The sequence below is a fragment of the Sardina pilchardus genome, chromosome 14 (assembly GCF_963854185.1).
Source record: "Sardina pilchardus chromosome 14, fSarPil1.1, whole genome shotgun sequence".
Classification (NCBI taxonomy): domain Eukaryota; kingdom Metazoa; phylum Chordata; class Actinopteri; order Clupeiformes; family Clupeidae; genus Sardina; species Sardina pilchardus.
This window is the reverse complement of record NC_085007.1, coordinates 17,740,744-17,757,833: the sequence shown is the minus strand read 5'-3', so window position 1 is coordinate 17,757,833 and position 17,090 is coordinate 17,740,744. Positions and strand designations below refer to the sequence as shown.

Below are 17,090 nucleotides of genomic sequence, written 5' to 3'. Positions count from 1 at the left end.
AACTGTCTGTACAAAATTACGTATAACTTAAGTTATTTTGACGAATAAACAAGCACATACAGCAGAAAATACCTGTCCCAATATTCAATAGGCCTCCTTTTCCCAACTCCTGGGCGCAGTGTTGCTGCATTGTAGCCTATCTTTTTTTTTTTTCCTTTTTAAATCATGACCACTATCAAATGTTAGCCCTTGAGCTCCCTCCTAGACGATGTAGAGGAACGACCGCCGACCACAAACAGCGCATCTGCATGAGCGCTGCCTTTCCGCGTTGACATTTTGCCTATCGCAATTGTGCCATAAGGTAATTGTTGTTCTCACCAGACAAACGGCAGCTAACAAGCGAGCGTTCACGCCTCAGACCGACGCCCAGGGAAAAGGTGATATAAATGCATGAGATTATGTTGTTTCATTAAGTTTCTCTCCCCTCTCTTTCACAATGCGTTAACAGCCATTCATGGCACAAAGCTGCATAAATATAGTGTTTAGAGTTGTTACACCACGCGCGGGTCTGACTGGTTATTGAAACTTTTTCATTTCGCTTTTGTAATGTCATGTGTCTGCGGGGGAGATTGGCAGACTCAAGTGGCTGGAGATGAAATGGCTACCGTGTTAATGAATAGAGTGCTGATTGCAGGATCCCGAGCCGTAAATTGCCATGCTGCCACGCTGACGTGCAATTACCGGGGCCCTTCATGCATATTCATCACGCAGCTTTGCATATTGATCAACAACTTCGAGCTCCTGTTTACACCAAGAAGACTTTTTAGAAGTCCTCTCGTTTCTCTTAAGTCTAAGGTGGTATTTCCTCCTTGGAAATATGAAAAGAAAAATAGCCTTTGTGTTTGTGCTTCCTGTTTCTTTTTTTTTCCATTAAGCTTATGTAGGCTATAACAAGCCAATTCATGTAAAGCCTCAAATGTGAAATGCTACCCATTTACTGACATGTAAAATGTTTTAATGAATTGTTCTCCATCCTTTGTTGACAATGTGGCCTAAAGTCACTGTTTAACAGAACAATTAGATTTTCAATATAAATGAAAACAACTCAATGGATAGGCTATGCAAACGTGCATGGCGCAGAAACAAATAATGATAAAAATTACTTTCTTTCCTCCTTTCTCTTTTGTCAGTCGCTGTTGTTTTGCTTTGTTTATAGGTTGTTATTACCTTAATTTAATTCAGACCTATTAACAGACCACTCATTATTTGTACCAGTGGCAATTGAATAATGAGGGGAAATTTAGTGAATTCATTCTCTACAATATTAAAATTCTTATGTTGTCTTATTTAACCTATTTCTATATGTTCTGTATATTGTCAAATAAATGTAGGCTATATAATTGTATATGATTTGTTTGTTCATAGCCTAGACTATGCATTCTAAGATAGGCTATACACATCAGTCCTTGTTTGATAATGACAATGAAGGAGACCATTTATCAGCTGTAGCCTAGTTTTTTTTCATCTTCAATATTTGTTGAATGCCATTCTGTAGGACTGAAGGGCGTGAGGAATATTGAAACATAAAAACTGAACAATTTTGTCATGGTGCCCATCATACATTTCTTGTCATTTAAGTAATTAATATTTCATCAAATCACATGCCGCCCAATATAAAATACAAAATCAAAAGAGACTTACATCCACTTCCTTTTTAACACATTGGAGCTGAACCTCTTATTCCTTGTCATGCTTGTGATTGTCATTAACAGAGGAATGAGAAATGTGTATTTGCAGTTTAGGAAATGCAATGTGTAGTAATGAATAATAAACCATATGTTGTATGCAAACATTGTGGTAGATGTGGTCATGTACGTTTTAGTTTTTTCTTTTTAATCTTCCCCTTTATGATATTGGAATTATTCTGACAGTTAATAAATAATAACAATTAATAATATGCCATGTATTAATAATGAGGTTCTGTTTGGCAGAATGCTTTTTCCTAAATGTTAATCTTTTTTTATTTCTTTGTGTAATTTTCTTTACTTTCATTTTGTTGTCTTTGTTGCATTCTGCCTTTCTTTGGAGTGTAGCATAACCATGAGCTCTGCTCTCTACTCTTATGAGTGAGTGATTCATTCTTCAGCAACTAAATTGAGATTTCCTGGAGAGAGAATGCTAAGAAAATCTAGCAGCTGGAGACTAAAGAGGTGCATTCATAATCAACTGAATATGTTTCTTCTTCAGACTGATCTTAATAGAAACAGATGAAATCTTTTGTCACACTGTCATCCTGACGATGGATATATTTTTGTTGCTATTATTATTATCACTATTAGTATTATCATAATTTGTATTATTATTAGCAGTAGTAGTAGTAGTAGTAGTAGTGGTGGTGGTGGTGGTGGTGGTAGAGCTTTTTGCCATTGACAAGCAGACTTTACATAGGGGGAAAAAATTTACACTATGTTGCACTGATAGCAATCTCTGTCCTGGAAAGGCAAAAGGCACAGCACACCTTTGTGTGGAACGGCTTCTTGTCTAAACTGGTAGGAAAAAAACAACAACAAAACAACCTGTGCTGTTACTAAAAGGAACACTCTCCCATTGAAAGGCAAAGGAGGGTGGAGTGGGTGGCTGTGGGGGGGGTTGAATGGGGGGGGGGGGGGGGGGGGGGGGCACGTTGCAGGTGCTGACCTCCGGTCTCATACACATCTGCTCATATCTGTTTGTAATTTCAGCACCAGTGATCTTTATCATCGATTCGATTGCGCTATGAAGTCAGGCTGCGGACCCGGACCGCCCTCTTTGGCCAGATCCGCTGGCAGGAATTCAAAGGCAACGGAGGCCCGCTGCACCGAGCTCCCCCAGACCAGACCTTGTGAGGCTGTTGCCTCCAGTTCCTGCAACAAGACAAGATCTGCTATAGATATCGGCGAGCTAATTTCGCTAAGTGGTCACTTTGTGCATTTTTTGGAAGGCAAACAGTAAACACCCTTTCAGCATCTGTCTCCCTCTGCCCCCCGGCGGAAGGGCAGCCTGCCCACGGTACAGCTGCTGGAAGAGGAAGCAATGACTCAAGGAGAATGGCAACAAACAAATAACCAATTTTACAGTGCAGACCACTGTGTCTGAAGATTTTCGGTCTTGATACCTCTCGCTCTCTCTATTGTTTTATCTTGTTTGCTTTGATTGTCTCTGCCTTTTTATCTCTTTGTTTCTCTCTCTCTCTCACACACACACGCACACACACACACACACGCTCACACACACACACACGCTCACACACACAAACACACACACACGCTCACACACACACACACACACACACACGCTCACACACACACACACACACGCTCACACACACACACACACACACACACACACACACACACACACACACACACAGTAAATATGTTTCCACCCTGCCCCTGTTTTATGATTACAGATTCCTGCCTGGCTATAAAAATATTAAGTGTGTCCTAATCAAGCCATATTAGGCTTATGAATATTTTCACTCCTCAATTGGTCGTGCAAATTGGTAGGTAAGCTGTGAGGGAGCTGATACTGTTAGGTACCTGTACTATGGTTTTCACCTGCCACCCTACTCTAACTCCCTCCTTCCCCACCTTCTCTTTGTCTTTTCTTATTTCCTTTTCTTTCATGAACACAACCACATTGAATTGGATCTGCTATGGAGTACAGGAATGAACCGTTCTGTCAAAGCATAATTTCTTTTTCCCTTTATGTTTGGCCAAGACTGAACATTCTTTCTTGTACCACATCCTGTGTAGTGTAGTCATTTAATACTTAAAATAATTGTCCAGATTTTGAGACATGTCCCGAAATATATTTCAAAATCATTCATAGACTTCATATACATCAACTGTAAAAGAATAGCATAAGAAGTAAAGGTTACATTTCCCTGAATGAAGATATAACTCTCATGATCAGAGTTTGCCTTTAAAATGCTCTTCATCTGGTTCATAAGCTCCCTGGCATTTTCCAGAAAGCTTCAGTTGCGCTAAAGATTTATCATGCTAACACTGACATGGGTGCAGAGGTGTGGCTCATTCTCTGACGACACTGATATGTTTTTAGTGTTGGCCACTGTATGGATTTTATGCATGACAACAAAATCATAGCACATATCCCACAGAAATGTGATGTCATTTGACCTATTGTCAATGATCATCTATCATTTATTGGTGATCATGTCTGTTGATGTCATTGTCAAAAACATGTCAATGATCATGTGCAACAGGAATAAAAGTCAGTCATATTGCACCATATGTTTCATTTGTAGAAACCAATTCCACCCGTTTGCTGTAATGATGATAACATTATGTGGGTAACATGGTCTCTCTTCTTGGTTACAGGGCAAAGATGCATAGAAAAGCAGTATGGAAGAAGTATTTCACTTCCTCCTTCAAATGTTACCAATCTGGTGAGATCAGGTTTGCAGTGAGTTGCTGATTTGAAGTGTGCAGTCAAAACAGTAATCAGTTTCCTATTCTGCGTTGAGTAAGAGGTTTGACACAGTAAGTCCAAATCAATTCTCCAGTCTTTGACCAATGTGAAAATAGTGCTCTATCAGGTCTATCTGCTTCTATCTCTGTGTATACATGTCAGATTGGAAGCCCAAAGCCATCTCTAGGGTAACGTTGTCCCCAGAGTACCAAATCAGTTGAATGTTGCTCTAGTATTCTAGGCCCCATAATTGCTGCTTGCAGCTATATTTTACCCTACATAACAGTATTTTCATAAACTCAACTTGCTTGTCTTTACCCAAACTAAATTGTATGTCAGTTAATTGCAACTCAAGGCACCCCGGCCTAGCCACGTCCGTATGTCTCTCTCTCTCTCTCTCGCTCTATCTCTCTTTCTTTCTCCTTTCTCTCCTCTCCTCCGAAGGTGGCGTGGTGATGGTGGGGTGGGGTGCTTCGGGGGAGTCTCTGAGTAATCAGACGTGACAGAGATCAGTAGAGGTCAAGTGGGGTCACGGACGGCATCCTGATGTCGCAGTGGCTGAATGACATCATTATTGCCATGGAAAGAGAGGCTTGGTTGCTTGTTTAGTGAGGAATCATTTATATAAGGATAATAAGTTATATGAGGAATAATTTAAAATGCTGTTCCAAAGGCTGTGTAATTCGTCTCCTCTCTCACACTGTTTTTTTTTCTGCATGCATGTTTGTGTTTGTATGTGTGTGTGTGTGTGTGGGGGGGGGGGGGGGGGGGTGCTCTATGTCTGTGTATGTAAATGTGTATTTATTTATGCACATGAAATGGGTATGCCTGCATGTGCATGTGCATATAGTGTGTGTGTGTGTGTGTGTGTGTGTGTGTGTGTGTGTGTGTGTGTGTGTGTGTGTGTGTGTGTGTGTGTGTGTGTGTGTGTGTATGTGTGTGTGTGTGTGTGTGTGTGTGTGTGTGTGTGTGTGTGTGATGACATGGACACTGTAAGTCAGGTAGTGGGTGTGGAGGGGGAGGTGGATTTCAAGGCCAGGGTTTCATTCATTCAGAGGACTGGAGCGTGAAATGTAGACAGCAAGTCTCAGCTAACCAAAAGGTCGTGTATACTTAAATTACACCATCTGAAGCCACAACGCCGTTCTTTGTTTGTGTTGAAGTGTCTTTCTGTTTAAAACACTTTCTGATGCTTCAGTATTGAGTTCTCTAAGAGAGGTAGTGTTATAACGTTGTATTTCAAATTAATTGACTGGTTTCACCATGAAGGATAGGATGTAACTTCGTATGAGAAACACACTGACCTGGTTGAAATTACTTTTGCAGTCCATCGAGAGTTGATTGAGAGGGATTTTTTTTACTATAGAGCATTAGCGCCCTCTTCAGGACAAAAGAACGACATAAAACCTCACTTCGAACAACGCATCTTCCAGATATAATTCATTTATTTTCAATACATGTTTGGATCATCTATATCAGATTTGCATTGTGAAAAAAAATAACTTAACTAAATAAATAAATTAACTAAATAAATAAGATAAACTAGTTGATGCAGTTTATTTTCTTAAAAGGGCCATTAGATGATTTCTGAGGAATTATTTTCTTTAGCAGCCAGGTGGTGGCGACGTGGATCTAAAATGTCATGGGCTGTTAGACAGAATGGTTGACATGTCAGTCAAAAAAATACAACTAAAACTACTATTTATCATTAGCAAACACCCAGAGGGTGGCGAGTTGAAAGAAAATACCAATGAAATAACTAGATCTACATGGAGAAAATACCATTTTTTTCATCTATTAATTAGTTTTATTTAATTCATAAGACTGACAAAGAAAATGGAAGTTGTGGAGTAAGAGGAGAGGAGCTTAAAGATAAATTGATTGATAGACTGAGGCTGAGAAGGAGAGGGGAAGCAGTGTGTAAAGTAAAGGCAAAATGAGATGTAAGGAGAGAGACATATCAGACAGAAATGCATGGGGTATAATATGCAAATATTTCCCATTTCCTTTTTCATACTCTGTAAATGTATTTTCTTAGTAAACATCATGCATTTGTGTATTTTGTTCCTGTGAAAAAGGTTCCATGTGAGACTAAGCCCTTGACTTTCTAGTTTCTGTATATTTGCATAAATAAGATAAGGATGCAAATTGAAGCACACACAGGTAGTTTCACAATCTGGCAGTTTTCATGCCAGGCCTGTGTACCCCAAAATATTTAATAATATTCCAACATTATATGTTATTATTAATGGCTAGACTTGGGAGCACCTTGACAACTGGAAAAAAGAATGGTAAAAATAACATTTCTTGACACAAAATGCACCTTTCAGTCATTTTTATTGGTGTTTCATTTGAAATATAAACCACTTCCACAACTCATATTAACAAAAGTACACTATGCAAAGAGGCCATTTTGTGACATAAATGCAATGTGAAAAAGGTTTAGTGAATGTTAACATACATAGTGGGCGAAGTAAAGGTAAAAAAAAAAACACAAAAAATCTCCTATAACACCATGCCCAGAATCAATCTGAACATCTGAAACATGCTTCTGGGAAACCCTAAACGTAACAACCAAAATTGTCCTTCAAATGCCATCCACTCCAGCCTATGAGAATATGCAATATGAATTCCATGTTGCCAAATGTTTTTTTCTTACTTTACAAAACAAGTCACACAAGCATTTAGAAATTGGTGCATTTGCAGCAAAAACCTGAATATATTATATACACATACAATCACTAACATGTCTTACTCATGTAGACAGACACCCCCCACATACAGTATCATGTGAAATTACCCGTATTTTCTGCACAATGGAAATGAGCTTTTCCATTTTAACATAAACTCCAACAATACATACTAATTGTCATGTAATCATAAAGAAATGTAAAATGAATTTTAGCACACTGATGCACCTTTGCATTTGAATATTGATGCCGTCTTACAATTAAGTAATATCCTACATGTCAAGTGCCATTTGTTGTAGCATTAACAACACACACAAGAAAAGCCACTCAAATATAGCACAAGGAGACACCCCTGTCTGTGCAAATAGGGTGTATAGTCCACTGACAACAGGATACAGATCACACTCATTTGCCTATGTGAACAGCTTTCTAGGGAAGGAAAACAGCTACCGTTGGCAAACTAAGGCATTGGCATTGCAGATGGACAGGACATGCATTCTTGAAAGCGTCTCGTTTATGTAGGACAAGGCCTTTCAATCAGCTCTTAATTAAGGTCTGGAGGGGGAAACAGGAGAGTCCTCTCAGGTAGATTGCTACCTGGAGCACGAACTGACACACTGACAACTCACAAACTGGCTGGACAGCCTGAGCAACACAGATCTGTCCTTGTCACACAACTTCCATCACAGATGGAGACATGGGATGCGTTCCAGAGCATCTCTCTCTCTTTCTCCATGTCTCTCTCTCACTCTAAACATGCACACACGACAATCAATAAACCCTCGAGTGATTCATTGCCTTAAACCACAATCTGAGGAAAGTTCATCCACTTCTGAAGACGTCTTGTTATATCCAAAGTCACACATTGGCAGAACACATCTCAGCTGTGTCCCTGAGTGTCCCACGGTCCTGACAAGGGAAACAGGAGAGACGACTCCGGGCTAATGGCTCTCTCCCATCATACCTTGCGGACATAATGATGTCCAATTTGAGTGGGAATAATACACCCGTCAAAGCGTCTGGCGTCACTTGCAAAAAAAGGGGAGTTTATCTGCCGTCTACTCACACAAGATAACAGGGCAATGGCAGTGGACACACAGAGCTCCCACCGGGAGTCTCCCATAGAGAGCCTCTTGTGAGCATTGAGGCAGAGGGAGAGAATTTAAATTAAAGCAGGCTAAAGGTCAGGTAGCCTCTGTGCTACATAACTTGCACATAATACCTCCATCAGGCATTGGACCAGCTCACCTCTGTGTTTTAGTTACAGGTGCTTTCCAGGGCGTCTCTGTAGGTCTGGACTCCTCTTGCCTCAACACCTGTGCGGGGGTCGATGGGATGATTTGTAGCAATGTTTGCTGAGCCATAAAGTGCATCAATGTACATAGAGCTAACATGATGTTCAGCACAATCATAAAGGTAAATGTCATGTAGATGACTCATGCATACTCTCTCTCTCTCTCTCTGTTTGTTTGCTTGTGTGTGTGTGTGTGTGTGTCTGTGTGCAAGAGAGAGAGTGAGTGAGAGAGAGGGTGTGTAGGTGAATAAGTGACTGGGAGTAATAGGGGCTATTTAAGGAAGGTTAGACAGACAGAGGGAAGCAGAATCACACTGACATGAGACCTGTTCAGTGTAAACAGAGACAGACCATGTTTAAACAGTTTTTTTTTTGTACTGAAATTGCTGTATATAGCAGCACACAAGGCTCCTCTGGCTTGTTTTCTTTCAGCAGATTGTTGAATATTTCATTCCCTGTGCCAACGTCTCACATTGCCTTCCTGTAGTGGACGAAAACGGAGTCCACTTTCTCAGGCTCTCCACCCTCTCCCAGGCGCTACAGGTGAGCTAACCCCTCCCCCCCGAGTGCCAGTATATAGACACTGAACCAGTATCAACCTAACACTTCCAGCCAAGCCAAGCGGTCTCCCACAGTGCCAAGGGAAACATACATACTGGTAAGGAATAGTCTTTCTCTCACTTGCCTAATGAATTCGATAAAGAATTAACATATCGCTATGTAAATAATTGTATTCATAGATTATATGGATTGCCGAATAATGAAAAAGATGATGTTTAAACAAGTTGTTTATATTTTTTATTCTCTTTAAGATATGCATTTTATTATTTGTGTGAGACTACTTGCATCTAATTGTCCTTCATATTACATTGAGCATTTGTATGCCATCTTTCATGCTTAATATGAAAGCTGATGTGAAATGATACATTTTGATGCAAATGAACATCTTTTTGCAGTCTTTCTTTTGCAGGGACATTATGTTCATAATTCCAGAAGGAATTAGAGAAAGAATTAGGTCATCTATTCTCAATTACATATGTTCAAATTACTTTTTGTTCCCCGTGCTACAATTGTGCACTGTTGCTGCATCCCTAGACAGATTATCTTTCTCAAACATTTACATATCTCACTTCAGACACCTACGTGTACAAACTCTGTCAAGTCTCTCAGTAGCCACCGAGCCCCAGTAGGCTGTGACTCCATGGCCAGTTTCGTGGGAAGCGGGCTACACAGTGGCTCTCCAGTTTTACCAACAAAGCATAGTCAAGGTGTCGGATGCACAGCAGGTGTACAGTTACAGGCAACCTGGTGAAAAGATGGCTTTCACAAAACTAAATATCAACAAAGAGAGGCAGTGTTTATTTCTCTGAAATATGATACAGTCACTGAACAAAGTTGACTGTTTATTTATTTCAAATTCCTCTATAAAATATGAAATATTACATTTGGAATTCTCCTCACGAAAACGTATGCTGTCATTTTTGGAGATCTTCCTGGAGCTGCATCGCTACACTGATGTAATAGCCATTCAATCAAATGGGGGATAGCATCAGTTTAGATTACATACAACAACAGAAGCCTCCTCCCAGAGCTGCTGGATGTAACATGACCCTTGTGGTAAAACTATAACAATCTATGATCTCCCTGTCTCCCTCCCTCCCCACGCCTACAGACGGCTTCATGGCTTCCAGCTACTCTGTGCGGAGCTTCTCCATGGGCCGCCAGCCCTCCTTCTCCAGCCTGTCGCTGCGGGACAGCGGGCGCAAGCGCTCGGTGGCGTCCGCCGTCTCCTTCTCCAGTCCGCTGACGCGCTCGGCCTCGGTCAGCCACGACCTCAACGTGCTGTCGCACAACGGCCTGGGCAACAGCACCAACGAGAAGGAGGCCATGCAGAGCCTCAACAACCGGCTGGCCAACTACCTGGACAAGGTGCGCACGCTGGAGCGCTCCAACGCCGACCTGGAGCTGAAGATCAAGAAGATGATGATCGAGCGCGTGCCCAAGGGCCACGACATTGACAGCATGATGGCTCAGGCCCACGCCCTGGAACAGGAGGTAATGTTGTAACCCAGTCTCACCACACACCATTATCAGTATCCCATCCCAATCATCCTGGACACACCCTCCACTTATGCTCGGGATTAAAGTTGTACTTGTAGGCCTACAAGATAAGGTGACCAGATGTCCAAAACCAAAACCGGGGACATTTTCAGGTTGACTATCAATCTGTTTGAAATACAAAAACAGGGACATAGGTAGTTTTTCTGTATTTTGGCGGGGACAGGCAGCCAGGGACTGTCTCCTGAATACGGGGACGTCTGGTCGCCCTACTACAAGATGTATTTGTACTTATACTCTTCTACCGCTGCTTCTTCTTCAGTGTCCTATATGGCAGCCCAGGTGAATTAGGCCCGCAACATAAAGGACAGCCTTTATTGGAATGCCTCTGAGTTAACTGACCGTGCCACTTGCCACTTGCCATGCAATGATATAGACAACACTAGGGATAATGTTAATCCACATGAATCCTGTGGAATTAATATAATTACACATGCACATGCGTTAATCTTCTGTCACTAAAACAACATGTCTGGTAGCACATGCCTGAGCAATCCTCTGGTATTAAACGTTTGGCCCTTCAAAGGTATCCACGGGCAGCGTCTCTGTGTTGACTAACTCTAGACATCACAGACGACATGAGTGGCTTATTGTGTGGAAGCTTTCTAACTAAACCACACACCCTGATGTCTCTCCAGAGTGTGGGTTAAACATTAGTTTCTCCTTAAATTGAACGGTTACTCTTTAATGGGTCCAGAACAGCGAACTCAATTCGCAGAAGAATTTCCAAGGGCAGCTTAATGCGGAAGTCACCCGTGACTAGTATACATAGGCCTGTGCACACACGCACGCCAGCACACACACGCACACACACACACACACACACACACACACACACACACACGCACACATACACATACAAAGCCCACTAACATTACATCATACTGTGCCCTGTGTATTTCAGTTGAGGAAGAAGACACTGGAAAATGCTCGACTCATGTTGGAGATTGACAATGCCAAGCTGGCTGCTGATGACTTTAGGATCAAGTGAGTGTTTACCTTGAGTACTATCCTACTATACAGTATATGCATTACATACACATAAAGGCCTGTTCCATGAAGAAATGTGCCTAAATATACTAGGATATGATAATTGTGTGTGTGTGTGTGTGTGTGTGTGTGTTTGTGTGTGTGTTTCCAGATGGGAGGCCGAAAGTGCCATGACCCAGTCTGTGGAGAGGGACTGCATAGCCCTGAAGAAGGCCAAGTCTGACCATGACCAGATCAATGCCAGTTTGCGGGGTGACCTGGACAGTCTAAAGGAGGAACTCTACTTCCTGAAAAAGAATCATGAGGAGGTGAGAGATCTTCTTGCTGGGTGGACTGTGTTCTCAGCAGGTCTGTATCATCACTGGCCATAACTTATGAGAAAAACACCATATCAGGTTTATAACATCCACTTGATGTAGAATATCTGAAACTATATACTGCATAATTCAGCAATTATATCAGACAATGATTTGATTAGTTAAACTATATAGCAAAACAAACAAATGATCCCTTCATGGGGCAATTCAAAGATGTTTACCTAGTGCAAACAGCAATAATCTCAGACTGGAAATTAAAAATTGAAGATCATCTATTATAGGCTATAGATAAGTATAGGAAGTTGAGTGAGTTAAATGTCTACATTTTGTTCAGAATAAGAAATTCTTTGGAATTATACTCTACGTGCCACTATTCACGAACCTATTAGCAGCTGTAGTGGTGGGTGGGTGCAATTTTCTGCGACCAGGTGGTGTATGGATCCATTTATGAAACAGACCGATAAGCCCTTTACAAAGTGTGTTATCATGCAAGACACTGTGTATTCCTGTGAGCTGTAATAGGCGAATGTGCACATGGAGGCCTGTTTGGAAAGTTGGGTGCGGTGCCAGACCTATGCCACGTGTGTGTGTGCACAGCACGCATGGCTCTGTCACAATGGGGAATAGGAGACACCATTCATTAAGAATTTAGAATATGAGAGGTGAATAATTAAAAGGACCTCCAGCAACCCTCTGTTTCTTTGTGGTGTTCGGTTGTCAGGTTGTATGTCCATAGATTTGACCCTATAAACACACACACGGGCCGGGGATGCCACCACACTGTGAAATGTAGAGAATATGAGCAAAATGCATTTATCTGCTTAGATGACATGACAGCACCTCTGCGAGGCTTTTGACCAGTATCATCTTTCCTTCAGGGTGAACAGTGGTCGTATTGTATCTAGAGCTGTCCATTAGAAGCGTTCTGTCTCACTGTGTGTGTCTTTCTGTGTGTGTGTGTGTATGTGTGTGTGCGCACGTGCATACGTGTGTGTGTGTGTGTGTGTGTGTATGTGTGTGTGCGCACGTGCATACGTGTGTGTGTGTGTGTGTGTGTGTATGTGTGTGTGTGTGTGTGTGTGTGTGTGTGTGTGTGTGTGTGTGTGTGCGTATGTGTGCATGCGTGTTTGTGTGTGTTCGGGTATTTAGGAAATGGATACATGGAGGTCTCGCATTGCATTAGAGGAGGTGAACGTGGAAGTGGATGCAGCGCGTGGGCCGGAGTTGGGTGCTGTCCTGTCAGATCTGAGGTCCCAGTATGAGGGCATCGTCCGGAAGAACAAGGAGCAGGCAGAGCTATGGTACCGCAAAAAGGTCAGGATTCCAGGATCCAGGACTCCTGGATCTCTTTGTTTTGATCTGAACATGAGGTTTCACAAGAAAATCAGCACTTTGTAGTGATTTTCTATATACATGTCATTGGGAAAACTGTAAAGTGCATGCATTTCCGTCTTTGCTTTGATAAAAAAAAATCCTTTTAAGGGAGACTTTAATGACCTCAGTGGTCTAATGAAGGACCTTCAACTATAGCCTACTTAAATGAATTTGAAGGACACTCCTTAAATATGGGGCTGTGTAAAGTTTGATGGTTGTCTCCATTATGTACATATTGGCCCATCATATCAAATGATTCAGTCATGTAGGTCCCCGCCTCTCTTACTGTACCTGACAGATATGGGTTCTGTAAGGTGACCAGATGTCTGAGACCAAAACCGGGGACATAATCTCAAAAATGTGGAAAAAACAGGGACATTTCAGTTAGACCATCATTCTGATTGAAATACATAGAAGTTTTATTGTCAAAAAACGGGGACATAGGTAGTTTTTCTTTATTTTCCCGGGGACAGGCAACCAAAAATCGGGACTGTCCCCTGAAACCGGGGACGTGTGGTCACCCTATATAGGGTTCTGTGACATTGACGCGCTGTGTTTTCTGGTGTATTTCAGCTGGACACAGTTCAAACGGAGGTGAAGCAGAGCAACGAGGCGCTGCGCAGCACCCAGAACGAGCTCAGCGAGAGACAGCGCTTCCTGCAGACCCTGGAGGTGGAGCTGGAGAGCCTCCACAAACAGGTATATCGATCCATTTCATTTCCATCCTCCCATCACCGCAGGGAAATGACACGGAAACCACTTCCTCTTGGCAACAGCGCCAGCATAGAAACATAGATTGGGTCCCCTGAGAGGTAATGTGAGGTCACCCAGACTGGCATCCGCTGATCTTGTTCATGAATGTATCCAATCCAACCACCATTCTTCAAATAGAAAACAGAGTAGATAAATTCAAGAAAACACTTTTGAGCAGAGAACTTATGGAGTATGAGGGCATTCCTGCCATTATTATCTAGACAGTTGATACGCAAAACAAAGTGTCTGCAGTCTGGAGCTGGGGTTGCACTCTGGGGCTCAAAACAGTTGATAATCTTTGTTTAGTGCAGACACATTCTTTCTGTGTACTCAAAGCTCACTGTTCAGTCACACATAGGTCAGTTTTGTTGTGGTGTCAGTGGTAGACCACGGCTAACTTTGCCAGGAATGAAGACTATACTGTCGAGTCAAAACAGTTGGCTTAAGATGATGAGGAATGAAAGGATTCATGCTATGCTTTGCTTGTTTGTTTGTGCATGTGTGTGTGTGTGTGTGTGTGTGCATGTGTGTGCGTGAGACAGAGAGCAAGTGTGTGAGGGAGTGAGAGAGAGAGAGAGAGAGAGAGAGAGAGAGAGAGAGAGAGAGAGAGAGAGACAGAGTGTGGCTGATGGAGAGAGTGTGACCCAGGGAAAGGGACAGCCGACGGTGGGGAGCAGTGCTCATGTGGCAAACCCTGCCACTCTAGTAACTCCAAGCACTGATGCTCCTATGTCACACATGGTACAATATTACAAGCAGCACTAATGAACCAGGAAGGCCACGATACTTTACATAACCCTGCTGCTCCAGGGCAGAAACACACACTGTACACATGAGTTGTATTGCAATTAGATGGCAACTCTACCCTTGGATGCTATATCAGCTCCTCTGTGTGCAATGCATGGGTCACAGAGTTGAATGTCACTCTCTTGCCGTCTCTTGCCGTCTGCCTGTGTAGGTGTCGACTCTGGAGGGTAACCTGGGGGAGACCAATCAGAAGTATGCGCTGGAGATGGACCGTCTGCAGGCCACACTGACACAGCTGGAGGAAGACCTGTCACAGCTGCGCCTGGACATGCAGCGCAACAAGACCGACTACGAGCAGTTGTTGCGCATCAAGCAGAACCTGGAGATGGAGATTGCCACCTACAGGAGGCTGCTCGAGGGAGAGGAAGGGTGAGTGGAGCATTTTGCTCCGCTTCAGAATTGATGGGCATTTGATGACAGCTTATACCAGTCTTGTAGATGAAATGTTTTAAGTGAAAAGGCTCTGATGTTGATCTCATAGATGCAATGAGAGATTAGAGGGAACTTCTTTTGAACTAAATTTGAGAATGCATAATCAATAGAGCAATGAGTCAATAGAATTTTTTGTCTGTTTTTGCAGGATGAAAGAGGTCCCTCCTCCACCAAAAAGTAAGAGGCAGGCGCACACACACACACACACACACACACACAGAGAGAGAGAGAGAGAGAGAGAGAGAGAGAGATCTATCCAAAACAGCATAAAACATTACCTCAAGTGCTCTGACTCACTCATACTATATTTTTCTGACTGTGCGGTCACCCTTGACCAGAAAATGCCCTCTTATCAATATGATGTCAGAACATTATGAGAGTTCACACCTAATCTGGCAGCTCTTTCTCACACCTAAACTCCACCTTCCACTGCTTGAACTATTTCCATAACAACCTCGTAAACAGAAACCCTCAAAGATTCCTAAGGTTCTTGCAGTGACTTTCTCTTGCCATTGTTAAATAAACCCACAAGGATAAAGGGCTGAGATTTTGATGACATCTGGAAATCATTTAATATTTTTTCTTTTTTCAGCTCAATAAATAAATGTTAATTGCCCAATGTTTCTTACTGTAAGTTAGTTCCTACAGCTACAAAACCTGTAGTTATAAACATTTTTAAAAGAGAAATGTTTGGCCACTCTTTAACATTTTGGGCACTGAGTGCCATTTAATTTTGCCATGAACTGGGTCATTCATCATCCCCCCGTCTCCCGTCCCCTTCTGTCTAATACCCTCCTCCCTACTTTACCCTCTTTCTCTCTCTCCTTCTCTTTACAGAAGAGCCTGATGTTAGAACCAGGAAGATAGTAAAGGTGGTCACCCAGACCATGATCAATGGTAAAGTGGTCGATGAATCAAGTGAAGTTGAACAGATCGAGGAAACCAAGAAGTGAGAAGAAAGCAACTACTCATACCTAAGATTTTGCCCCCTTGCACCTTAGATAATAGGGACCAATTGCAAGACTGGACACATATGCATGCCCACACGCGTACGTGCACACACAAACACAAACACACATACACATACACACACACTTCAGTAGTCTATAACTTTGCTAATATCTGTTCTGTAGCATCATATATCGTAGACATAGAATATAGTCCTAGGTAGGTTTTAAGACGTTAGATAAATCAGTCCATTATTTCCCACAGTGATTGATTTGTTTTATAACCTTAAGGTATTTATTTGTGTCTTGGAAGCTTTTAGTGTACTTGCAATATCACTCCCAATTTGTTATTGTTGTACTAAATAAAGAAACTATACACAAATGTGTTTTGTCCATTAATTTCTGTTGCATCTTGGATGACGAGTTAATGATTGTACTCCTTAATAAAGGGGAATACCACTTCAGGTGCTGGAGCAGCTCACCACATGACCTGAATATTTATTTTACAGTGAAATATGAACCTATTATTAACCATTATTCCTTGTTTGTTAACGCAAACCTGGCCAATTAAACTGATTCTGATTCTGGAGGAAGTTGTGAAGAATTGTAGGTGAAAGCTACATGTTAAGCTGATGCCAGTAAACTCATTTCCACAAACTTAAGTCACATATCATCCTATGTGAATAAAGAATGCTCGACATAGTCTACATTTTGTAATTAAACTTATTGAACCAACTATTTTAACTCGATTTACCTTTTATATTCAGACCAAAGAGCTCATTGTAGACTTCAGGAGGTCAAAAGCTAGCGCACATACCCCCATTTTCATCAACGGGACTGAGGTGGCTTGTCACAGCTTCAAGTTTCTGGGTGTCCACATCTCTGAGGACCTCTCTTGGACCCTCAACACCTTAACCCTGATCAGAAAGGCTCAGCAGTGTTTCTTCATCCTGAGGAC

At 42.0% G+C, this 17,090-nt stretch overlaps 1 protein-coding gene across 1 annotated transcript; it reads left to right on the top strand.

Moving 5' to 3' along the window:
• The first annotated feature begins 8,734 nt into the window (after positions 1–8,734).
• On the top strand, positions 8,735–16,508 carry si:ch211-243g18.2 (uncharacterized protein LOC559906 homolog). Its single transcript, XM_062553410.1, has 9 exons — positions 8,735–9,052; positions 10,067–10,449; positions 11,417–11,499; positions 11,654–11,810; positions 12,969–13,133; positions 13,767–13,892; positions 14,905–15,122; positions 15,334–15,362; positions 16,023–16,508. The coding sequence occupies exons 2-9, from the start codon at positions 10,075–10,077 to the stop codon at positions 16,136–16,138; spliced, it is 1,269 nt and encodes a 422-aa protein (XP_062409394.1). The 5' UTR covers positions 8,735–9,052; positions 10,067–10,074; the 3' UTR covers positions 16,139–16,508.
• The last annotated feature ends 582 nt before the right edge of the window (positions 16,509–17,090 follow it).

What these genes read in the sequence shown, in the direction of transcription:
- si:ch211-243g18.2 (XM_062553410.1), top strand. Translation starts at nt 10,075, where the DNA reads ATGGCTTCCAGCTACTCTGTGCGGAGCTTCTCCATGGGCCGCCAGCCC. An exon ending in AGCTATGGTACCGCAAAAAG is followed by an intron (nt 13,134 to 13,766) that starts GTCAGGATTCCA and finishes GGTGTATTTCAG; the next exon opens with CTGGACACAGTTCAAACGGA. An exon ending in GGTCCCTCCTCCACCAAAAA is followed by an intron (nt 15,363 to 16,022) that starts GTAAGAGGCAGG and finishes TTCTCTTTACAG; the next exon opens with AAGAGCCTGATGTTAGAACC.